The sequence below is a fragment of the Petaurus breviceps genome, unplaced genomic scaffold (assembly GCF_028583685.1).
Source record: "Petaurus breviceps papuanus isolate PSGF00001 unplaced genomic scaffold, PetGlider_PUasm1.0 91041, whole genome shotgun sequence".
In the NCBI taxonomy this organism is placed as follows: domain Eukaryota; kingdom Metazoa; phylum Chordata; class Mammalia; order Diprotodontia; family Petauridae; genus Petaurus; species Petaurus breviceps.
Window position 1 is genome coordinate 12,253,754 of NW_027187400.1, and position 25,151 is coordinate 12,278,904.

The 25,151-nt window shown below is 45.1% G+C and overlaps 1 protein-coding gene across 5 annotated transcripts in view; it reads left to right on the top strand.

Moving 5' to 3' along the window:
- The window catches only part of ECE1 (endothelin converting enzyme 1), a 191,373-nt gene that overhangs the window by 129,103 nt on the left and 37,119 nt on the right, over positions 1-25,151 (top strand). For all 5 annotated transcript variants that reach the window (XM_069079292.1, XM_069079290.1, XM_069079294.1 and 2 more), the window contains 5 exons: positions 831-977; positions 2,510-2,575; positions 4,833-5,024; positions 17,419-17,561; positions 20,246-20,360. In XM_069079292.1, the coding sequence (XP_068935393.1) occupies positions 831-977; positions 2,510-2,575; positions 4,833-5,024; positions 17,419-17,561; positions 20,246-20,360 (663 nt within the window). The remainder of the gene's footprint in view (positions 1-830; positions 978-2,509; positions 2,576-4,832; positions 5,025-17,418; positions 17,562-20,245; positions 20,361-25,151) is intronic.

The following is a 25,151-nucleotide window of genomic DNA, read 5'->3' on the forward strand; positions in this document are numbered from 1 at the left end:
CAACCCTGACAGTCTGTGTTCTAAGACCCTCCCAACCCTGACAGTCTATGTTCTAAGACCCTCCCAGCCCTAACAATCTATGTTCTAAGGCCCTCCCAGCCCTGATATTTTCTGTTCTAAGGCTCCACCAGCCTTGACATTTTCTGTTCTAAGGGACCTCCCAGTCCTGACACTCTATGTCCTAAGGCGTCTCCCAGCCTTGACATTCTGTGAGCTAAGGGGCCTTAAGGACCTTCCTAACTCTGCCATTCTGAGGTCTAAGGCCCCTCTCAGCCCTGACACTCTCTGTTCTAAGGCCCCTTGCAGCCCTAACATTCTCTGTTCTAAGGCCCCTCCAAACCATGCCATTCTGGGTTCTAAGACTCTCCCAGCTCTAACCGTCTGTGTTTTAAGGGCCCTCCCAACTCGGACATTCTGTGTATCTCCCTTAAAAGAAAAATATAACCATCACTTTTTATTTCTCTGAACCATGACTTGTGGCCACTGCATAACAGTGACCCTCATACATGTTTATCCTAGTGCCCACTCCCCTCCTTACTGGATCTTATTGTCTCTTATTCCCATCTAACTTCAGGGAGGCTTGAGTCTTGCAATAAGGAGACCCTTGAATTTGAATTCTAGCTTTGACACTCACTAGCTTTGTGTCCCTGGGCAAGTTTCCTTCCCTCTCTGGGCCTCAGTTTCCATATCTGTAAAATGAGAATCCTAATACCCTAACTCAGAGGACTATGGCAATATGGACCACTATTGTTATTGTCCCAGTGTGATTAAGCAGGGGCTCTTACCAGGTCCTCAAGAATCTCCCCCCCATTCTCTCTCATTTCCCATAGCTTGGTGGCTGGAATATCACTAGCCCATGGGACAAGGACAATTTCCAGGAGACCCTGCAGGTGGTCACTGCTCATTATCGTGCTTCCCCTTTCTTCTCTGTCTATGTCAGTGCCGACTCAAAGAACTCCAACAGCAATGTGATTCAGGTGAGTTCCACCCTCCCACCTCCCACCCCCCACCCTGAGCCATTTAGGGCCCCAACTTCTAAATTGTATAAAAAAACCATCTAGCCCTTGAACAGTCCTGCCTGGCTGAAGACCTCTGGGCAGTTGACATGTTACCTGCCCAGGACATTTGTGCCTGTCCCCCTCTCCCAACCTGGACTTGTATTTCCCTTCCCAGATTAGAAAGGTGAGATTCAAAGAGAAGGGACTCACTTGAAATCCATATCCAGTTTCATTCGCCAACATCATGATTCGATTCGGCAATGACTTTGACATACATTTTTTTTTAAATTATATTATTTATTTTAACATTCATTTAAAATTTTGAGTTCTCAGTTCTCTCCCTCCCTCCAGCCCCTCCTCCACCCATTGAAAAGGAAACTAATAAGATATCAGTTATACATGTGAAATCATGGAAAACATTCATATTAGCCATGTTGCAAATAACAACAACCAAAAAAAGCAAGAAAAATTAAGTTAAGTGAAAAAAGTGTGATTCGGTCTGCATGCAGAGTTCATCATTTCTGTCCCCAGAAATGATTCTCCCTTTAAGTCCTTTAGAATTGTCTTGAATCATTGTATTGATTAGAATACCTAAATCTCGGGGCAGCTAGGTGGCGCAATGAATACAGCACTGGCCCTGGAGTCAGGAGGACCTGAATTCAAATCCGGCATCAGATACTTAACACAAAACTAGCCATGTGACCTTAGGCAAGTCACTTAACCTCAATTGCCCTACCTTCCCCTCTCCAAAATGCAAAAAAAAAAAAATAGCTATATTTTTAACAATTGATCATCATATAGTATTGCTGTTGTTGGGTATACTGTTCTCCTGGTTCTGCTCACTTCACTTTGCAACAGTTCATATAAGTCTTCCCAGGTTTTTCTGAAACTATCCCACTTGTCATTTCTTATAGCACATTCCAATAGTATTCTATCATAATCATATACTAGTTTGGCCATTCCCAGTTGATGAGCATACCCTCAACTTCTAATTCTTTACCACTACAAAAAGCTGCTATAAATATTTTTCTCTATATAGGTCCTTTTCCCTTGTCTTTGATATTTTTGGGATATAGACTAGCAATACCACTGTATAGGTCAAAGGGTATGCACAGTTTGATTGCCATTTGGATATAGCTCCAAATTGTTCTCCAGAATGGTTGGACCAGTTCACAACTCCACCAACAGTGCATCATTGTCCCTATTTTTTCCACATCCCGACCAGCATTTGTCATTTTCCTTTTCTGTCATGTTAGCGCATCTGATAGGCAGTACATAAGAATTGTTTTAATTTTCATTTCTCTAATCAATGGTGATTTAGAGAATTTTTTCTTCTAGCTATTGAGAGTTTTGATTTCTTCTTCTGAAAACTTCATATCCTTTTCCGTTTTTCAATTGGGGAATGACTTATTTTTTTTATAAATATGGCCCAATTCCCTATAAATTTGAGAAACGAGATACATATGGGTCTTTTCTTGATGATCACCAGCATCTCTTTTGTTTTCTTCTAGGTGGACCAGTCTGGCTTAGGCTTACCTTCAAGAGATTATTATCTGAATAAGACAGAAAATGAAAAGGTGAGCATCTCTGATCAGAGATCCTAGTTCCTCATGGTCCCAGGTCACTTTCTCCAGGTGCAAAGACCTCATCTCTCCTCTCTCCACCCCTCCTATTCCTCTTTCTTTCCCTTCCCTCCTCTTGTCTCCCCTCCCCTCCAGAAGGCCCTTTTTCTGAGCCCATCCCCACCAGAGAGTGTTGAAAGCTAGCAAAGAGCAAAGGTGCCATTTGGCTGATGGGAAATTAGCACTAAACCCCCTGGGCCAAAAAGGAGTCTTCCCTGAACAAGTCAGATAAGGTCCAGAGCAGGAGACAAATGAGTTTCCTCTCTATTTCAATGGGAATTGCCCCTGGGCAGTGTTTCACCAAGCTTGCCTGCCTAGTATGGGAAAGAAAAATAAATGATTATTAAATGAATGAATGTCTGAGTGTTGAAATTCATTCTACAAATGTAACTAGTCTTAAAACAAGTATAACTTATCTCATCAAGGCTTAATGTTAAATGATTAAATTTATAATAAAGCATCCTTTTTCTTTTTTTAAAGGCCTGTGGGATTTTAAGGGATTTGCAAGGTCAGCAATGTGAGGTATTTGCCAAAAAAGCCATCTTCGGCTGCGTTTAGAGACGTTGTGGCCAGAGCTGATCTGGGAGGTGAATGTCTCATTGTCTTCCCCCTTGGTCAGACTGAGACAACGATGTCTGGAGCATTGTCTCCTCTCTAGGCCCCCTACATTTAGGAAGGACTTAGATAGGTCAGAGCATCCAGAGGAAGGCAGGCAGTATCCAGAATCATGAAGGGCCTAGAGACCAGGCTGTACGAGGAACATTGAAAGTACAGGTTCTTCATTTAAAAAATATATTTTTTAATTACTGTATTTTAATATCATTGATTTCCTTTGTAATTCTGTTCATTTTATGTTCTGCATCTAAAAACATTATTCTGAGCAGGAGCGCTTGGGCTTCCCCAGACTGCCCAAGGTGTCCATGACACAAAAGACATTTAGGGTACTGTTGTTGTTGAGTCATTTTCCAACTCTTGGTGACCCCTGTCACCAAGCTGCCCCCCCCCAAAAGGTTAAAGACCCAAAAGAAGTTTAGAACTCCTGGTTTAAAAGAACTAGCTGTTGGCTGGATGTGTGCCCTGAGAAGAGGAGGCGGGGCCGGGGGGTGGGCTGGGTGTGGAAGTGGCAAGGGGAGATCCATCTTTGGTCTGTCATGGGATAAACCCTTAACTTTTGTTCTGCTTGGCCCCAGAAGGTAGAACCAGGGGGCCTGTGTGCCAATTGCAGAGAGGCAGACTTAGACTTGCGGTCAGTCCTCATTCTGAGCCGAGGCAGAGGTGGGCATGATCCCCTGTCTAGTGTGCTGTCCTCCCATTCACTTTCCAGCCCTGATGTTCTGGGATTCTGTGAAGGAACAGAGACAAGCAAGGTTCCCTTCCCCAGCCCTGGAAGGCCACACCTTTCTTTCATTCAACAAACATGTATTGAGTGCCTACTGTGTGCACTTCACTGTTCATGACACTGGGGTGAAGGTAGATACCAGGATGGGTGAAACACATTTTAGCGGGAGAAATAAGCCATGTACACAAATAAATAAAATGTAAAATAGACTAGAATATGGTACATTCATAAGAAGAGTACAATGAAGCATGTGATTGGAAAAATAAGCAATCATTTCCAGTTGTGGGGACCAGGGAAGACTTCATAGGCAAAATGTGGAAAGGGATTCCAATCTGTATGGGGTCAAATGAGATATATATTGGGGTAATAGAGCACCAGCCCTGGAGTCAGGAGGACCTGAGTTCAAATTTGGCCTCAGACACTTACCACTTACTAACTGTGTGACCTTGGGCAAATCACTTAAATCCAATTTCCCTGCCTTCCCCCTTCCAAAAAAGAGAGACATATATTTTGGGACATGACCCATTCAGGGATTTACTTTTGTTTTTACCATAATTTTTTTTTTGCAAGAGTTTTTTTTTTTCCAATAGCATAGGAAGCGGGAGAGAGATAAAAGAGATTTTTATTCATTAGAAAAAGAAAATTTAATTTAAAAAAAAGAATGGGAATCTTAATCTAGAGCTGGAGAGGACCCCAGAGGTCATCTGGCCCAAGGCCCTCATTTTATAGACAAGGAAATGGGTCCTGAGAGGGGAAGTGACTTCCTTGCCCAACCTCCCACAGAGAGTTAGTGGCCAAGGGAGGACTAGAATGCAGGTCCTCCTCCAGCTCCCTATCCACTGGCCCTTGACTATGTCACCTTGGCTCTTCCAGGTCCTGACAGGCTACCTGAACTACATGGTGCAGCTGGGCAAGCTCCTAGGAGGGGGAGATGAGGAATCCATTCGTTACCAGATGCAGCAGATCTTGAACTTTGAGACAGCCCTGGCCAACATCACCATTCCCCAGGAGAAGCGCCGAGACGAGGAGGTCATTTACCACAAAGTGTCTGCCAGAGAACTGAAGGTACCCAGATTGTCTCTACTGGCAGAGGGCGGTAGCCCTGTGTTTGGCTCAGACCCTGCTGGACTTCTTTTGGGGTCCACACTCAAATGGGGTTTTTCTCCTCTTCTCTCCTCCAAGTTTTCTCTCCTTAAAAAACTGTCAACATTGAACTGTCACTAATGTGTTGTTGTGTCAGTGCCGTTTAAGGATTAGTTGAAGGGAACAGGAACATTTAGCCTAAAAAAGGCTTACCCTGTGACCTTGGGCAAGTCACTTAACCCCAATTGTCCTCCAAAAAGCAAAAAAAAAAAAGTTTTGTGATTTTAGTTCTGAGCTTCTGTGATTGCACTTCTGAAATTCTATAATTACAGTGATTTTGTGATTTTTAGTTCTGAGACTCTATGATTCTAATTCTGAACTTCTCTGATTGCCATTCTGAGATTCTGTGACTCCATTGCTAAGATTTCATGATTCTAGTGAGGAGATTCTGTGATTTCAGCTAAGAGTCCATGGCTAGCTTCACAATGACTTAAGGCTGCCACCTAGTGGTTCCCACTGCTCTGTGTGAAGGCAATTGGACAACATGAACAATCTTGAATGTCTTATTTCATGCATTAACAGTTTGCCAACTGTAAATTTATAACAGCTTTTTGAGCTCTTGGCTAGCTGCACGATCATAGGTTCACCCCTTCCCCTGTGTAAGCCTCAGTTCCCTCCTTTGCAAGATAGGAATACTAATCTTTGTACAACCATTTCCCACTTTGGGGGAGGAAATATTAAAACAAAATGAGGAAATTAGACCAGATCAGAGGTTCTTAACCTTTTTGTGTGTCATGGTCCCCTTGAGTAGCATCTTCTCAGAATAAGGTTTTTAAATGAACAAAGTTAAATATGCAGGATTGTAAGAGAAATTACTTGTATAGAAACATGGTTATCAGGCTTAAAAAAGCACTTGAGTTCGCAGACCTCCTAAAATCTGGGTCGGTGGACCTCAGGTGACAAGCATTTGGCCTCGAGGGTCCCTAAAGTTCCTTCCAATCCTGTGACGACCAGGCTTCTCAAACAGCATTCGCAGGATGCCCACTCTGTTCACTGCTACCTGCTGAGCACTGAGGGCCCGTCCAGCTCTAAATTCTCTGGTCCTAGACAGCTTATACAGGTAGCATCAGCCCCATTTTATAGATGATGAAACTGAGGCTCAGAATTATTGGTACTTCTCATCCATACTGCACTTTAAGGTTATTTTTGTCATTTGTTCCTTACTACAACCCTCCAAGGCAGCTATTACAAAGATTATTATTGCCACCTTACAGATGGGGAAATTGAGTCTCAGAAAACTTATTAGCTTATATCCCTGTAGGGCATGAAGACTTGTAAGGGGCTTTGCAGATATTCTCATTCAGTCCTCACAACTGCCTTCTTTCAGGTAGCTCGTGTGAGTCTTATTATCCCCATTTTACAGATGAGGAAACAGAAAGTCAGAGAAGGAGCAATGATTTCTCCAAAGACACATAGTTTATAAGAGTGTCCTCACTCAGACAAGTGCATGTCAAGTGCCTGACTTGACGTTTCACCCTGTTGTGTAATGGGCGGGGGGGAGTGTTGGGGGGGTGTGTCTGTGTCTGTGTATCTGTGTGTGTGTCTGTGTCGATGTGTATTGGGGGGAGGGGAGAGTGCATGCCTACTGTGAGGGGAGAGTGCATGCCTACTGTGAGACCAGTTAGGAACTCTGGTTATTAGCTCCTTGTTGACCCTTCTACCACATTCCCCTTCCTTTACTCTGTTTTTGTTCCCCCACTTGAAAGAAAACTTTCCTCTTCCCTCCATCCTCTCCTTCCCATCTCCTTCCAGCTAAATCTCCTCAGCCTTCAAGGCCCAGCTCAAATCCAGCCTCCTTCAGGCTTGCCCTCCTCAGACTTCTCCCTGCTTTGCTCCTGTGACACAATAATGTCTGGGTCCACTCACCCATCACTGAGCATGGAATGCCTCCTGTCATTGCTCAGAGCTCCACATACTGTCAGCCTGACAGGACTCCAGAGGGTCCCTGGCTACATCATCAGCTGAGCGAGGATCAAATGATGCTTTTTTGCAACTGTCTAATCTCACTAGGATCTAGACTAGATGCCCTCTGAGGTTCATATTGAGATCCTGGGGTCCAGTTGAATGAAGGGATGAATGAATGAATGCTCTGCAATTCCCTTGACAAGTGGTTACGCCATCTAACCAGACTTCCAGTGATAGAGAGCTCTTTGTCTCCCAAGGGAGCCCATTCCACTTTGGGGGGCAACTCTGGTGGTTAGGAGCTTACATTGCTCTAAATCTGCCTTCCTATTCCATCCACCCAGTATCCTTATTTTCTGGAGCAGAATAGGAATGACTTACTTCTAGACAATGCTTCAGATATATGTTTGTGCATCTCAGCTTGTCACCATGCCTGGATGACCCCTTGCTGGCAGGGACTGTGTCTTTTACAGGCTAAAAGTCTTATTGCAGCTTTAACCTTTAAATGCTTAATTTAGAACAGGATAGACAGATCATCCAGGCCTTCTGACTCTAAATCCAGGCCTTTTCCCTCTTCCCACCTCCCCTTTGTGGAGCCAATAGTCTCCTACATGGAGATCACAGGGGCGTTTTACACCTCTTACCTTAGGAACCAAAATGTCCAAGAACACACTCTGAATCTGTAAACGTTGGGAGGTGGCAGGTGATGCCAGGCAGTGGAGGCAGAAGCTATTGACAGAGGGTGGTGGGAGGGAGATCCGTGGCCCCTGTTGCCAGAGGAGACATCTGGCACTGTTTTCCTTCTGCAGCCTTAGAAGGTCAAGCTGTTTGTGTCCCGTTCATTAGGGCAGTTCCAGCTGTGAGGCTCCCAGCACCCCAGGTGGCTGAGGTGGGGGTGGGGCTGGCAGCTTCTTCTCCAAGCCACCCCTTCCAGGAGCAGAGGACGGTGCCGGCTCTCCCTGCAAATCTGCCTCCGTCACTTCATTTCGCCTGGTGCCGCATGTTCCAAGCTTTGGTACTATATAGTAAGGAGATAAGAAACCATACTTAGTGGAAAGACCACAGTTAGTGGAAAAAAGCACTGAACTTGGAGCCAGCAGACGCAGGTTCAAATCCAGCTCTGCTTCTTACTGTGACTTTGGGCAAGTCTGTCCAATGAACAGGCTGAACTCGGGTCACCTCTGAAGTCCTTTCTAGCTCTAGAGCTGAGATTCTAGGACCCTCCAGATGTGGGTGGGTAGAGAACCTCCTGGCACTAGACAGTGGTAGAGACCCAACCATGGAGTCAGCCCATGTGGTCCCCAATAAGGGCAGCTGGGGAGGGAAAGTAAGGGAAGGGAAAGAGGGAAAGGAAGGAGAGAAGAATGGAAGGAGGAAGAGGAGGGAAGGGGAGGGGAGGAGGAAAGGAAAGACCTGAGGTTGAGTGTTGCTTCAGCTCCTTACCCCTTGGCATTTCTAGGTCTCATTACCCCACAGGGTTATTGTGAGTTTCAAAGGAAATTATATACATATGCCATATGTATATGTGTATATATATCACATACATATAGGTGCAGGGTCTCCAAGAAGACAGGGCCATTTAACACTGCATGGTAACTCATGCCGATTCTAAACTCACACACGTTATTATGTCTTCAAAACAATGAAACCCTGATGACCCTAACTCATAGAAACAACTGATCAATAAATCAGAGAGGTACAAAAAAGCCTCATCTGATGCTTCCTGAGTGATGGGGAAGAGAACCTCTCCCACCTTTTCCCAGATGGACAGAACCCACCCAGGGGAGGGCCTTATTATGGTCATCCTCCTGTCATGAATAAGACAGTGACAGCCCCTCATCCTTGATCACGAAATTCAGCCAGTGAGTGTGAGGCAGAAAAGGTCATTGTGGGTAGAGAGCTGGTCTCCAAGTCTGAGAGGAGGCAACAAGAAAAGAAATGTGTGTGTGTGTATACATACATACATACATAGGATAAATAGGAAATAATGAGGAGAGGGGAGGCACTAGAATGAAGGGGTCTTGGGATATGCATTAGTAGAAGGGGTTCCCTGCTCTGACAGCATCACAGATCCTCTTCCTTCCTTTAGCCCCACCCCAGGGTGATTCAGAGTCCTTGATTCAGAGTCCTTGAGGCCCCTGCCGTTTAAGGAAACTTGAAAACCGTCCCACTCCCTTTTAGTAATCTGTGAATTTTAGCATCCACAATGACCAGTACATAGTAGGTGCTTAATAAATGCTAGTCAATTGATCACTACTCATCTAAAAAGACCATCTTTGTCAGTTTCCTGATTTTCCTCACTAAAATGGATTCCAGACATTCTGATAGTTCACATTTCTCTGGTCCTTTGAGGCATTTACCCAGCGCTTGCCCCCCAATAACGCCAAAGAGTAGGCAAGACAAGGATTAATGGCCCCACTTTACAGATGGCTCAGAGAGCTATAATGACTGGGCCAAGGCCACACAACTAGTGAGTATCAGAGTTAAGATTTGAACCCAGATCTACCTGCCCCAAATCCTGTGCTCCTTCTGCCTTGCTACCCTCTTAGACTTTCTTATTTCCCCAAGTAAAACTATTCCTTCCTTGTTTTCTGACACCATCTCTCCCCCTTGTTTCCCAAACTGAAACCAAATGCCAAACATCACACTGGTTTTTTCACAGTCACTTCGAGTGATTTTTAAATCTTGACTTGTGATGGCTTTGGAATCCAATACTGATTTTTTTTCTTCTTTAAAAAATAAAAGTTGCGTTAACACATCCTCATTTACCCTGTACATATCTCCTATGTACGTAGTTGTTTGCTTCTTTTCTTCCTCATCGGGAAAGGAACTCCTTGAAACAGGGACCATGTTTATGTCTTTCTTTGCACCCTTACTACCTGGCACACAGAAAGTGCTTAATAATTGCTTATTGCCTGACTGACTACCTAGCTATTGTCTAAGGTGGAATCTGAACTCAGATCTTTCTGATTCCCAGGTCCAGTGCTCTATCCATTACACCCCATGCCCATTGTTTCTGTTCTCATTTTGCTCTGCATTTGTCTGTATTGAGTTTTCCTGTATTTTTTTTTTGGAGGGGTGAGGGCAGGGCAATTGGGGTTAAGTGACTTGCCCAAGGTCACACAGCTAGTAAGTGTTAGGTGTCTGAGGCCAGAGTTGAATTTGGGTCCTCCTGACTCCAGGGTCAGTGTTCTATTCACTGTGCCATCTAGCCGCCCCACCCTGTATTTCTTTTAATTCCTCAAATATGTTTCTTAGGGTTCAATAATAATCTGGCACACATTCACACGTCACAGTGAATTCATTTCCCAGGCGATGGATGCCCACTGTAGGACACCATCAATGTTTACAAGCTATGCTGTGGGTGAAGTCAGCCTAAACAAGTACATTCTGTCTGGAAGGTTCATAGCCAATAATAGCTGGTATTTTTATAAAGCACCTTATAAAGCTATAAAGGCCTTTACCCATATGCTCATATTTCATCCTCACAACCTTATTAGGTAGGTGGGTAGGGTTTTATTGTCCCCATTTTACAGGAAGTGAAATGGAATCTCGGAGAGATGAAATCATTTGTCCATGGTCAATCACAAGAATTAATGGCTGGCAGAGCCAGGGGAATCAGGTCCAAAGCCCAGGGTTCTTTCCTCATCCACATGCTGCCTCTCCAAAGAGATATTGTCACCTAACACTAATGGAAAGGACCCTCTTCCCCAGGAATGGGCAAGAGCCTTAGAGTTCATGTCTTATGGGAAATGGCTGAAAGAACCAAGGCTGTTTAACCCATGGAAGAGAAGGCCTGTCATGTGGAGGGGAGATTGGCCTTACTCTGCTCGGTCCCAGAGGGCAGAACCTCTGCAATGGAGATATTGCAGAAAGGTCAGTTTTGGCCAGATGTCAGGAAATCCTCCATAATAATTAGAATAGTCCCAAAATGGGGGCACCTAGGTGACATAGTGGATAGAATGCCAGGCCTGAAGTCAGAAAGACTCATCTCCCTGAGTTAAAATCCAGCCTCAGAAACTTACCAGCTGGACAGATCACTTAACCCTGTTTGCCTCAGTTTCCTCGTCTGTAAAATAAACTGGAGAAGGCAATGGCAAACCACTGCAGTATCTTTGCCAAGAAAACCCCAAATGGGGTCACAAAGAGTCAGACCCCACTGAAATGACTGGACAGCTACCACAAAGTGGGATAGTTGTGAGAAAAGCAGCGGGTCCTGCCACCTTGGAAGCCTTGGCAGGTGTGGTGTAGTGAGGCATTCTTTTTGTGTATATGCCAACAGACTGCAAACCCATGGATGAGGTGGGGGACAGGGGCACTGTCTACCCCCAGCACGTGAAGACTTCCCCCTGTGGAATAAGAGGATGAAAACCATTTGTTCCAGAGGCCATAAAGGCAGCTGAAGCAGGGGCCATGGAGCTTAGAGCTTGGTCAGACATAGAAGATGCCAGGGTCACTCACTGTATCCCAGCCATCAGCCATCTTGACTTTTGTCTTGGCACTGGACAAGAGAGAGTGAGCCATCAGCCTCACTTAAATCCAGTCCACTTGCAAGCTAAGATGTCACCCATGATGCCACTGGTTCTCTTCAAAAGCAAAGGACAGATGACAGCAGCATTAGACTAGACAACTACTTCCAAATCTCATATTCTTTGATTCTTTATCAGAATCCCCATCTTACAGGAATGAAACTGAGGCCCACAAAATTAAAGCAACAACTTCTTAGCATCATCATCATCATTGTTGAGTTAGAGCTGACAAAGACCTTCAGGGTCATCTAGCCCCTCACTTGCAGACACTAAGACTCAGAGGGTCGTTACCTTGCCCAAAGTCATAGAGGTAGTAGGTGACCGGTTAGGATTTGAACCCGAGACCTTTTACTCCAAATCCAACATTCTTCCCGTTGGCCCATTGGCTGATGGTCACACAGCTGATGAGAGACAGAGGGAATTCCAACTCAGGTCTCTCCTGACCACAGCCTTAGAACCCTCTCCTCCACCACACTGCCTCCTGTCTCCCATTATTTTAAAGGGGAGCGAATTGATACCAAGAGAAGACTCATCCAGGTCATGCAGCCAGGCAGGGGCAGAGCCGGAAGTGAAAATTTTAAAACAGGATAATGACAAAATGGCAGACACAAAACTTGGAAAGACGGGAGAGCTCTGATTGATACAATGACCAACTAGGGTTCCATAGGACCAGTGAGGAGGTGTGCTAACCACCCCCTGACAGAATACAGAGTGAGACATACAGTTTTTTTGGAGGGGGGAAAGCAAGGCAATTGGGGTTAAGTGACTTGCCCAAGGTCACACGGCTAATACATGTGATCAAGTGATGTTGGATTTGAACTCAGGTCCTCCTGACTCCAGGTGCCAGTGCTCTATTCACCGCACCATCTGGCCACCCCGAGACATACATTTTCAGACATGATCATCATGGGAATTTGTTTTGCATTACTATGCATGTCTGTTCCAGGGGTTTTGTTTTTCTTTTCTAGTGGGGTGGGGAGAGTGGGAAGGAGAAAATCAATTTTTTTTCGTTGAAAAACAAATTTTTAAAAAAGATTTTCAAGTAGAGAAATAAATTTCCCAGAGCTTTTTATATTCTGCCCTCCTTCTACCTTCTTGCCTTGTAGATCCATTGTGAGAATTTCCCTCCCCAAAACACTTGCTTTTCCTAGAGGAGTGGGGCAGCGGAAGGTGATGGCAGGATAGAAGCACGCCATCCAGGGACTTAGACCAGAGAGTTCCCATCACTTTAGTTTGCTTAACGTTCCTGACCCTGTGTGGGAGGGCTGTGTGAGATGAGCAAACAGCGGCTTTCTGCAGACTTACTCATTTTCCCAAAGCAGCTTTAGCAGCTCAGACCATCTGGCTGCCGTAACCTACTGGTCCTTGTTTCAAGAGATCCAACGAGCAGAGTCTGAGAGTTACTATCACGGGAACACAAAGCAGCAGTCACTTGGGTATAGTTCCTACAGATGCTTCTCAGGGTGCCCAGGAATTAGGTCTTTGCCCTTATGAACAGCATCCTGGGGCTGAGGAGAGAGGAGCAAGATGGGCAGCTGGACAATAGTACTCCTAGGGAGAAGCTCATCTTAAATGTTCCTGGAGTCTTAATCCCTTTCTTCTAATCAGGAATAAGAAGGAAGGAGACCTGGGTTGTAGCCCAGATTCTGGCTAGTCAGAAAGGAAGGAAGGAATGAAAGAAAGAAAAAGAAAGGAAAGAAGGAAGAATGGAGGGAGGGAAGCAAAGATAATTTATTAATTTAATTTTAAATTTAAAAATTATTTAAAACTTTAAATTTCAAAATTACATTTTTAAATGCTTACTAAAGCTAAATACTGGGAATACATATACAGGCAAAAAGAAAGACAGGCCCTGTCCTCAAGGAGCTACATTCTGATGGGTCTGTTTCCTTCTATAAATCCTTTTCCTCCACTGAAATGATGCAGTTGGACCTCCTGAAGTCTCTTCTAACATTCTGTGTCCTAAGGCTCTTTCAGTTAATCCACAGGGATGTATTAAGGTCCTACTCTGTGCCAGATAGTGTTCTAGGCATTGGAGAGACCAAGACAAAAATGACAAAAGACAAAAAACCCCAAAGAGGGGTTTTGCCCTCGTGTTTGCCTGGGGCTCCAGAATGAGTGGTTATGGCTCTGGGAGGTGATGTTCTCAGGGATGAAATTGTGAGTTGATCAGAGCATCCATACATCTCCTGCCTATGGCACAGAATGACTGGAATAGTCATTCATTTCATTTAACAAATACAAAATACCTACTGTGTTGAGAAAACTGTGCTTTACTACAGATGAATAAATGATCGAGCATTTATTAAGTGCTTACTGTGTGCCAGACACTGTGTTTAGTCCTAAAGATAAAAATATGAGCAATCAAGACAGTCTCTCCCCTGAAGGAGTCTACATTCTGCTAAGGGAGGACAGTGCATGAAGGGGAAGTAGAGGGTGACGGAGCCCTCCCAGAGGAGTGGCAGCATGGTCTGGAGATGGCCAAGAAGTGCCATTGCAGTGTTGTAATGTGGTCTGGTATTGGTAATAACGAGGATGTGTCATGATGGTCCGGTACCAAACACTTAGGGGCAGAGTCCGCATCCCACTGGGAGGAGGAGAAGAGTCAGAGTCCAGATGGCATGGTTCTGACCTACGTTTCTTCATCTTAACTCCAAAGAAATCTTTATTCTCTTTTAATATGGAAATTGTGCCTGTTTTCTCATCTGTGAAAAGGGAGAGTAAGACTTGATGGCCTTGGTAGTTTGGGTCCCCTTCCCATGGAGAGCTCTTCGAAGGCAGGGAGGGAGGGTGCTTGGGTAAGGAGGAGGGCCAGGGCAAAGCCCTCGGTACTGGACAGACGGGGCAAGCAGTTTCATTCCCTCCCTCTGGCCCTCCCCTCCCCCCAGGGTCTTTGTCCTGCCTGTCCTTCCCATAGCTCCCCATCCTTCTCCTTCCACCTGGATTCACCTCTACCAGACTTCACACTTTCGATGGGGGTTCAAAGGGGAGCCAGGGGCGCACTGGAAGTGTTCTGAGAACTCCTTGGAATTGGAGACAGTGCCGATGACCCGGAATCGAGAGGGGCTGTGGGGATCTGTGATGAGGCCTTCATGGGAGCTCTCGGGGGTCAGACTGAGCACCAGACCTGCATTAGAGGGAACAAGTGAGAGAGGTCAAAGTGACTGGAGATGTGGAGAGTCAGGACAGCACGTGTTCTTTTCCTGCTCTGGAGTTTCAGGAGGAGAAGCAGTATGATATAGTGGAGCATCTTGAATTATGGGTCCTGTGTTCAAACCCCACGATTGGCAAGCAATTATTGCACACTTACTACGCACCGTGCACAAGAATTGGCTGAAGTAGCTGGGATGTTTAGCCTGGGGGGACGAAGACTGAAGGGGGACATGAGGGCAGTCTTCAAGGATCTCAAGGACAAGAGGGATGTGGCTTGTCCTGCTTGGTCCCCAAGAACAGAACGAGGACCAATAGGGAGGCAGGTTTCCTCTGGATGTCAGGGAAAGCTTCCTGCTGGTAAGAGGTGGCCCAGAGGATGGCGGGTGTGCTTCTTTAGGGACAGTCGAGATTCTGTGACCCTGAAGGGGGAGGGAGGAGTCTGTTTCCAAAGTTCAGGGGGACGGTGATGAGGAAATGGGACGTGGTGAATAGAGCATGGAGCGGGACATAGGGTGACTGGAGGAGATGCCGGGGCCAGACGTGTGGCTGACTTGGAATTGATAGATCTTGATAACTTGAAGACAAAAGAGTCAAAGGTTCTGCTCCTAGGGGGTATTAGCTCGTCACTGGTGTAGTGGAAAGACCTCTGGATTTGGAATAAAGACCTAGGTTCTAATCCTGCCTCTGGCCCTTAACCTTGTTCTTCAGTTGTGTCCAACTCTCTGTGACCCCGTTGGGGGTTTCCTTGGCAGAGATACTGGAGTGGTTTGCTGTTTCCTTCTCCAGCTCATTTTACAGATGGGGAAACTGAGGCAAGCGCGGTTAAGTGACTTGCCTAGGGTCACACGGCTAGTAAGTGTCTAAGGCTAGATTTGAACTCAGGAAGATGAGTCTTCCTGACTCCAGGCCCAGCACTCTAGGCACTGTGGCGTCCCCTAGTTGACCTAACTTAACCTTGAGCAAGTTACTCTTACCATTCAGGTTCTTAATTTCCCTATCTGCAAAATGAGAGGGTTGAGTTAAGTGGTTTCTAAGGTCCTTTATCACAGGGTCATAGAATTAGAGACACCTACCTGCCACCTGAAAATTCACCAATTAAGAAATTGAGACAAAGAAAGGTGAGATGCCTTGACCATGATCCTGCAGGTAGTGAGTAGCAGAGTGGAGATTGGAGCTCAAGCCCTCTGAGTACAACCTCAGTGTTCTTTCTGGTGCCACTACTCCTAAGGACCCCCATGCCTTCTAACTCCAGAGCCAAGGAGCTAGTCCAGAGAGACTAGAGCAGGGATTCTGAATCTAGGATCCATCAATTTGGTTTGGGTTTTGATTGTTAATGCTTAGATAACTCAATGTAATTGGTTTCCTTTGTAGCCAAATGGATTTTAGTTTATGTATTTAAAAACATTATTCTGAGAAGTCCACGAGGCTTCGCCAGGCTGCCAAAAGGGTCTGTGAAGCAGAAAGGTTAAGGTTAGAAATCTTTGGAGTATAGAATGTCAGAGCTGGGAGGAACCTTAGAACACAGGGTGTCAGAGATATGAGGAACCTTAGAACACAGGGTCTCAGGGCAGGGAGGGCCCTTAGAACACAGGATGTCAGAGCTGGGAGGGCCCTTAGAACACATAATGTCAAAGGTGGAGGGGGCCTTATAATAGGTAATGTCAACATGACTATTATGGAAGTGTTTTGTATAACTATAACCTATGTCAAATTGCTTGCCTTCTCAGAGATGGATAGGGTAGGGAGGGAAGAAGGGAAAGAATTTGGAACTCAAAGTTTTAAAAGTAAATGTTAAAAACTGTTTTTACATGGAAGTGGGGGAAAATAAAATAATAGACAAATTTAAAAAAATAGTTGTCAGATCTAAGTGAGACCTTAGAAAAGGGAAAGTCAGCCCTGGGAGGGCCCTAGAAGTACAGAATGTCAAGACTGGGAAGGCCCTTAGAACACAGAATGTCAAAGCTAAAAATGTCCTGGCGCAGCTAGATGGCACAGTGCCCCGGAGTCAGAAGGATCTGAGTTCAAATCTGGCCTCAGACACATAACACTAGCTCTGTGACCTTGGGCAAGTCACTTAATCCCATTTGCCCTGCCCTTCCCCCCTCCAAAAAAAAAAGCTAGAAATGTTCTTAGAAAATACAATGGCAGATCTAAGAGAGTCCTGAGAACACAGTGTCCAGGCCAGAAGAGATCTCAGGCAGGGTTTCTTAACCTGGGGACTACAAACTTTTAAAAAAACATTTTGATAACTATATTTCATTTTCCTTTGTAACTGTGTGTTTTCTTGGGTGCATTTCATAGCTCTAGAGTTCAGTTCTAGAATATTCTGACACCTTTCCTTAGTTTGGGGCAGGACAGGTAGCTAACGATGAGAATAATACCATTAGCATTATCAATCACAAAGAGTCCTGGAATGAAACAATTTTTCAGCTGAGCCATTGAGGTGTGGGGCCCGACACATTATCCCTGGGCCTGCCTGCCTTCTGTATCCTCTGCCCCTTGGCTCCAGCTCTGATTAGGTGAGTCTGCCAAGTCCTGATGGTGCCAGGTGTTACTGAGACTACAGAAAGGTCTGCCAACGAGAAATCTCATTGGCAAGGCTTGGGAGGCCACAATCAAAACTACGGGTGAGGAAAATTTCCTGTAAGCATTCACTGAATGAAGGTTAGCACCCATGTGGGGTGTGACAGTTGACTGGCCTGACAGTTTCACACCTTTGGCTTCTCTTCCAGGTTTTGGCACCTGCCATCGACTGGATGCCCTTCCTTACGACTGTGTTCTACCCCGTGGAGATCAATGAATCAGAGCCTGTGGTGGTCTATGCCAAGGAATACTTGGAACAAGTCTCCAACCTTATCAACAACACAGACAAATGGTAAGGTGATCCTCCTGTTTGGGGATGCCAGGAAGGAGCTCACCCAGGCAGCAGGCGACTCCTGTCTGGCTGTCTTGTCCATCTCAGTCTTGGCTGAGTAGGAATGAATATATCCTTCTATAAATCTCACAGCACCATGACTGAATCATTGTTACTGTAGCAAGGTACAAGAGAAAGAGGTCTTACTTAGACACAAGAACTGGGTGCAAGTCTCACCTGTGTCATCTGGAAGACCTTGGGCAAATTCCTTCTCCCTTTTGGTGATTGGTCTTCTTCTCTGTACAATGAAGGGTTAGATTAGGAAATCTCTAAGGTCATCGAATCTTATAGGTTCATAAAAGTAGGGCCAGAAGAACCAGCCCCCATCATTGTACAGATCATGAAACAGAGTCCAGGGCCACAGAACCAGGGGATAAAGGAGCAGTAAGCCTGTCTCTGGCTTTATGACTCCACACCTAGTACTTCTTCCACAAGACCCTGGAAGGACTTCAGAGCCCACCCAGCCAGTATCCAAATAGAAATCTCCCCCATGATTCCCCATGAAATGCTTATTTGACTTTGCTTGAAGGGGAGCCTCCCACTCCCCAAGGAATCCCATTTCACTCCAATTGTCAGGACGTCTTTCCTGATGTCAGGCTAAGATCTGTCTCTTTGTAGCTTCCACATGTTTCCTCTTCCCATCTTTGACATTCTGTGATTCTCTGCCATCAGAAGGATGTGTGAGTGGCCCTCAAAATGAGGGCTTAGATTATCTTTTAGCTAAAGTGCTAACAGCTACAGACACAGGGCCCAGGGTGGGCCAGGGATGAGTGACTAAAGGAAGATCATGGAGTAGCTAGATGGTCAGAATTTCCTCCTAATACCCTTTCCTTCGTCTCTCTTCCCCTACCCCTACCCATCCACTTTGGTACTGTAGAGTAGCCATCATCTTCCCTTCTACTGCCCCCTCTGCTCAGCAGTGGGACTGAGCTGAGAATCCTGGTTAGTACATTGTAGTTATCAGACAATTTGGATGAACCCTTAAGCATTCATGAAGTACTAACCAAGGGGCTAGGCCCCAAGGATCCAAAGACAAAAGCCAAATAGTCCCTGCCTTCATGGAGCTTACATTCTACTAAGGAGAAACATCACATATGTGAATGAGTAAATTCAGACTTATGTCTAAAGCAAATTTATCTCCTCTTGCTTGGACTATTGAGTAGCTCCCTAACTGTGCTCCCTCCCCACACCAGTCCCTCCTCCATGTGACTGCCCAAGGGATTTTCCTAAAGCATGGGTCTAACTACATCACAACCCCACTCAAGAAACTCCAGTGGCTCCCTATTACCTTCAGGATCAACTATAAACTCCTCTCTTTGGCAACTGAAGCTCCTCACAACCTCACACCTTCCTACCTTTCCAGTCTTCTCAGACTTGACACCCTTCTGCCCATTCTACTACCTGGCCACACTGGCATCCTTGTTGTCCCTCACACGTTATACTCCATTTCCCTCTTCTGTGCCTTTGCGTGGAATACTCTTCCTTTTCCACCTAGCTTCCTTGACTTCCTTCAAGACTCTGCCCAAATTCAGGGCAGCTAGGGGGTGCAGTGGATAGAGCACCAGACCTGGAGTCAGGAGGACCTGAGTTCAAATCCAGCCTCAGATCTTGAGCAAGTCACTTAACCCCCGTTGCCTTAAAAAAAAAGTCTCCGCCCAAATTCCACCTAAGGCAGACACCCCATATCTCTCTCCACTACTACCAGCACCTGCCCTCCAAGGCTACCTTCCATTTACACTGTCTGTGTCTTATCTATGCCTCGTTACTTGCATGGATGCCATCTTCCCCATTAGACAGTGAGCTCCTTGAGGACAGGAACTCTGTGTCTTTGCTTCACTTTGTATCCTCAGTGCTTAGCATAGTGCCTGAAGACACACAGTGTAGGTGATTAATAAATGTTGGTTGATCGATTGACTGGGTGAGGTCCAAGAGGACGAGAGGGATGAACAGGGGATTCAACTACATTAGATTTATAGAGCAGCTAGGTGGTACCATAGTGCATAGAGTTCAGGGCCTGGAGTCAGGTAGACTCATCTTCCTGAGTTCAAATCTGGCCTCAGACACTTACGTAAGGGTGTGACCCTGGGCAAGTCACTTAACCCTGTTTGCCTCAGTTTCCTCATCTGTAAAACAAGCTGGAGAAGAAAATGGAAAACCAGTCCAGTATCTTTGCCAAGAAAACCCCAGTTGGGGTCAGAAAGAGTCGGACACAACTGAAAAATAATACCTAACAGGTATAAGGACCAACTACTTGCTAGGCAACGTGCTAGGTATACAAAGACAAACATGAAATCATCCCAGCCCCCAAGGAGCTGCTTATAGCCCTCTCTTTGGAGAGAATCTAGGTCCTAGACACAAAGTAGCTGGGGGGATGGGCAGGGCACCTAGAACATGCTGGAAGAACGCTTGAGTAGGTAGCATCTGAGCTGAGCCTTGAAGGTAGCTTGGAGTTCCCAGTAAACCCCTCGATTGGCAGACATGCCAAGGCACTGAAGATACAAGGACAAAAAGTGAGACAGTCCCTACCCTCAAGGCTCTTATATTCTAATGCACCACTCACATTCAGAATGAGTAACAAGGCTTCATGGAGGAGGGAGCATCCGAGGGCCCTTCTGACTCCCCATGTTCTCCCCTCTTGCCAACAGCCTCCTGAACAACTACATGATCTGGAACCTGGTGAAAAAAACGAGTTCTTTCCTGGATCAGCGCTTCCAGGATGCTGAAGAGAAATTCATGGAAGTGATGTATGGGACCAAGAAGGTGAGAGCTGGGGAAGTCCTTAGTCCTCCAGGCCCAGCTCAGGCTCCAGCTGATCCTGCCTCAGCCATCCTGAGGCTGATGATGGAGGAAAGCACCTAGAGCTTCCAGCCAGATTTGGAGTTGAATCTTAGCTCTGCTGGTTACTGTATGAGCCTCAATTTCCTCTTTCCCTCCAATCTAGGAAGCTAAGTACCCTTCATGTGCAAAGCAAGGGTCAGCCTTCTGTAGGGCATGGAGTCACGAATGCCTGAGGTCAAGTGCTTTCTCTGACACATGCTGGCTGCCCAGAAAACTGGGACTAAATCTCACTCATCTAGGTGGCTTAGTGGATAGAGCACTGGATGTAGAGTCAGGAAGACCTAAGTTCAAATCCAGCCTCAGACGACCCCTAGTTGTGTGACTCTGGACAAGACACTCCATCTCTGCCTCAGTTTCCTCATCTGTTAAATGCGGATAATAATAGCGCCTCCTTTTCCAGGGTTGTTGTGAAGATAAAATGAGATAATATTTGTAAAGGGCTTTGTAAACTTTACAGCAATTTATAAATGTTGGCTATAATTTTTGCAATTTATGCTAGCTGTTATTTTTACAAGCTTTTGTTATCTCTTCCTCCCTCTCTCTTTCTATCCCCCTGCCTAGTGGAACAATAAAAAATAAAATAACTTCATAACAAATATGCATAATCTAGGGAAAAACTAATCTCCGTACCGGCCATGTCCAAAAGTAGATATCTCATTCTGCATTTTTCTGGCAGGAAGTAGGTGGCATATTTTGTCGTTAGTCCTCAGGATTCAGGGCTTAACTTAGCGTTCCTCAAGAGTTCTGACATCTTTCAGAGTTGTTTTTCTCCGTATCTCTGTTGTCATTGCACACGGTCCTCCTGGTTCTGCTCACTTCCCTCCGCATCGGTTCATAGAACTCTTCCCAGTTTTCTCTGTAACTCTTTATGTGGTTATTTGTCATAATGCCATGATATTCTTTTATATTCGTTTACCACACTTTGTTTAGCTATTTCTCAGTTTCTGGTTTGGGCTGATACAAAAATGGCTGCTATAAATTTTTTGTGCATTTAGGTTCCTTTCTTCTTTCTTGCATCTCTTTGGGGAACAGACCTAGGAGTGTCCTTGATGGACCAAAGGATATGCAGACTTCAGAATCTTTTGGGGTGTAGTCCTAAATTCCAAGCACTACACTTTCCATGAAACTTTTCCTTATCCTCCCACCTGCCCAAGCCCTCCCTCCCAAACTACCTGGTACTAAATTACTTTGTCTATATTTGTATACATTCTCTCCATATTTATTCTGACTACTCTGATACATGTACTTGATGTCTCCCATCAGAAAGGAGTCTCCTAGAGATTAGGGATTGTGTCATTCCTTGGAACCCCGGCACCCAGCATAGTGCCAGGACATAATAGGTGCCTAATAAGTGTTGGTGGAATGATTGAATTGTTGGAGAGTTGCTATGGTATGCTGAATAGAGTAAACAACTTGGAGTCAGGAGACCCCAGTTCAAATCCCACTTCAGACATTTACTATTTCAGTGTAATCATGGACAAGTCATTTTAACCTCTCAGAGACTCAGTCTTCTCATCTATAAAATGGGCGTAACACTTGGAGTGAGGGGTCTGTCGAGCATCTTGTTCTGTGGAAAGCATTTTGTAAGCCTTCCACCACCGCTTGGTGAGTGTGACTTTCTGTCATTATTTTTTCTTATTCAGGGAACACTCTGCCGCTCTTGTCTCTGTCTGAGTTTCCCTCCTTCAGCCTGAGGCTGAGCCTGTCTCTTGAGACAACACAGGCCTGGATAAGAGCAGGCACTGAATGGCCGGAAGGGGGACTCTCAGAGCCAGGCCTTCAAGGGCGGAAAACTTTCCTCCTCTTCCTCTGATCTAATTGTCTAGCCATCTCTGGACAGGAAAGGGATAATCAAAATAAATAAAATGGCTTCCTAGGTTTCCTGGAGTACTTCTAACAGTCCTGTTGCATAGTATTTGGGGCCATAAGGAATGATTAATTAGAGGCCATGGCTGGTAGAGCTGGCCTAGGAGTCCTGAAGAAAGACTTGGATTAAATCCTCTCTCTGATGTGTACTGACTGTGAGACCCTGGACAGGGTTCTTCACCTATACCTGCCTAAGTTCCTCATCAGTAAAATGGGAATAACCTCTATTATAAGGCTCAAGTGAGATAAGATTTGTAAAGTGCTTTGTGAACCTGGAAGTGCTATGTTATTATGAACTATTGTTATCATTGCTGTTATTATTTCTGTAGCCTCCCAGAAGGTTTTTATGAAACACTTTCCATTCTCACAGATTATCTCACTGGGACTTCTCTGTATGCCTGTGATTTAGGCAGCACAAGTATTGAGATCCCCATTTTACAAATTAGTATCTTCACTCTTCTCCAGCTGGCCCACTGGCTAATCTCTGGGTAATCATTTCATCTTCTGCTTCTGTCCTGAATGCCTGGAATGTGTGCTCTCTTTCTCTTCCCTTCTTTTTCACTGCCCCCTGGGTCCATTTGTTGTGGTGTTGTCCAATCGTGTCCAACTCTCCATGACACCATTTGGGGTTTTCTTGGTAAAAATACGGGAGTAGTTCACCATTTCCTTCTCCAGCTTGTTTTACAGATGAGGAAACTGAGGCAAACAGGGTTAAATGACTTGCCCAGGGTCATACTGCTAGTAAGTATCTAAGGCTAGATTTGAATTCAGGCCTTCCTGACTCCAGGCCCAACATACCATCTATCTGCTACCTCTTTAAAGAAGATTTTCCTGCTTGCCCCAATTGTTAGGGCTCCCCCACCCAGCAAAAAATAAAAATTATCACCGTGCATTTATTTTGCATGTATTCTATATGTAGTTGTCCACTATCCTATATCACTGAAGTAAAATATAAGCTCCTTGAGGGCAGATGCTATCTCACTGTTGCATTTTTATTCCCAGTGCCTGGCACATCATAGGTGCTTAATAAATGCTTGTCAAATGGTTAGCAGAAGGAATTTATAGTTTAAGAAATGTATTTTCCAACAAGGGCACAAGTAACTTCAGGATTTTCTGAACTTTCCCCAAATCCAAGAAAAGGTGACTGTTGACCTGTGGTAGGGAGAGAGAACAAGTGGCACAAATTCAAGTTAGGAAAAATCTATTCATGTGAGTTCATTAGGAGAAGATCTGGACGTCATAATGGATATGAAATTTACCATGCCATTGCCACATACCTCTACAACTATAGCCACAGGCATGCACAGAACACATATTAAGGAACCTATTGGATTAGGCATGGACCAGACCCAGCATAATATGGTGTGTCTGCTTCTGAACTACTCAGGTAAGGATAGACAGTCAGAAATCCATGAAGGTGAAGGAAAGGTTAGGAAAGGTTAAAGAGACTGGGATGATGCAACAGAGAGTAGAAACAGCCTTCAGGTATAAAAGTAAGTCATAGCAAAAGGACTAAAAACGTAAAGATGAGTTTAAGAATGTAAAGAGGAGAAATGTGACTTAGATTAAAAGAAGAATCTCTTTACTGAAATTTGGGGACCATCAACATTGGGACAACTGAGAAAGACTATGGAGTCTCTTCAGAAATACTTTTTTCTTTATTTTCTTTCTCTCTTTCTCTTTCTCTCTTCCTTAGTTCATTTCTTTCTTCTTTCTTTTTCCTCCCTCCCTCCCTTCCTTCCTTCCTTCCTTCCTTCCTTCCTTCCTTCCTTCCTTCCTTCCTTCCTTCCTTCCTTCCTTCCTTCCTTCCTTCCTTCCTTCCTTCCCTTTCCTTCCTTCCTTTCTTCCTTTTTGTGGAGGCAAAGGTAGATTTGAATTCACACCCTCCTGACTCTGGGACCTGTGCTCTGTGCACTATGGCGCCACCTACCTGCCTCCTGAAACACCTTCAGGGATATCAGTTCTCATCTATTTGGATTGTTGTCTATAATCCTGAATGAAATGACCTTGAAGTTTATAATTTAGAGTAGGTAGGAATCTTAGGGACCCACTAGTTCATTCGACTTATTTCATAAACTGAGACCCAGAGAAGGGACGCAGTTTGTGAAACTGGCCTTCCCACCTCTTTCTACTATATCACACTGGTTCAAGGTCCTTTTCCTCTTAAGGATTCTGTAACCACCTATTTCAGATGTCCAAAATGCCCCTTATTGAGTCCAACAGTGGTTTGTTTTTTTTAATATTCTCTGAGAACACATGGGGTAGCTAGGGGGCTCCATAGTGCACAGAGTACCAAGCCTGAAGTCAGGAAGATTCATCTTCCTGAATTCAAATCCAGTCTCAGACACTTCCCCAATGTGTGACCCTGGGCAAGTCACTTCACCCTGTTTGCCTCAGTTTCCTTATCTGTAAAAGGAGCTGGAGAAGAAAATGTATACTATTCCAGTAACTTCTCCAAATGGGGTCCCAGAGAGTGAGATACAACTGAAAGCGACTGAACAGCAGCAAAGAACACGTGAGAAATGCATGTCCATCCCATCTGGGGCAGTTTACATTGGGAAGAGAGGACCAATATGGCCTCACTGTGTCAGAGTCAAGTCCAGAGAGGGTGGGGAAAGTCAAACCAGATAAGCACAGGCTCGTGGATTGAAAACTTTCAGGGATCCTGAGGTTACCTTGCCCAATCTCCTCATTTTACGGGTGAGGAAGCTCGAGGTCACCCAGGTCGGTAAGCAGATGGCGGAGGTGGGGTTTGAAGCCAGGTTCTCTGACTCTGTCCAGTGCTCTTTCCACATCGGCACGCTTCTTCTAGACTGGAGTTATTTACCTCCCTCCTTTTGCATTCAC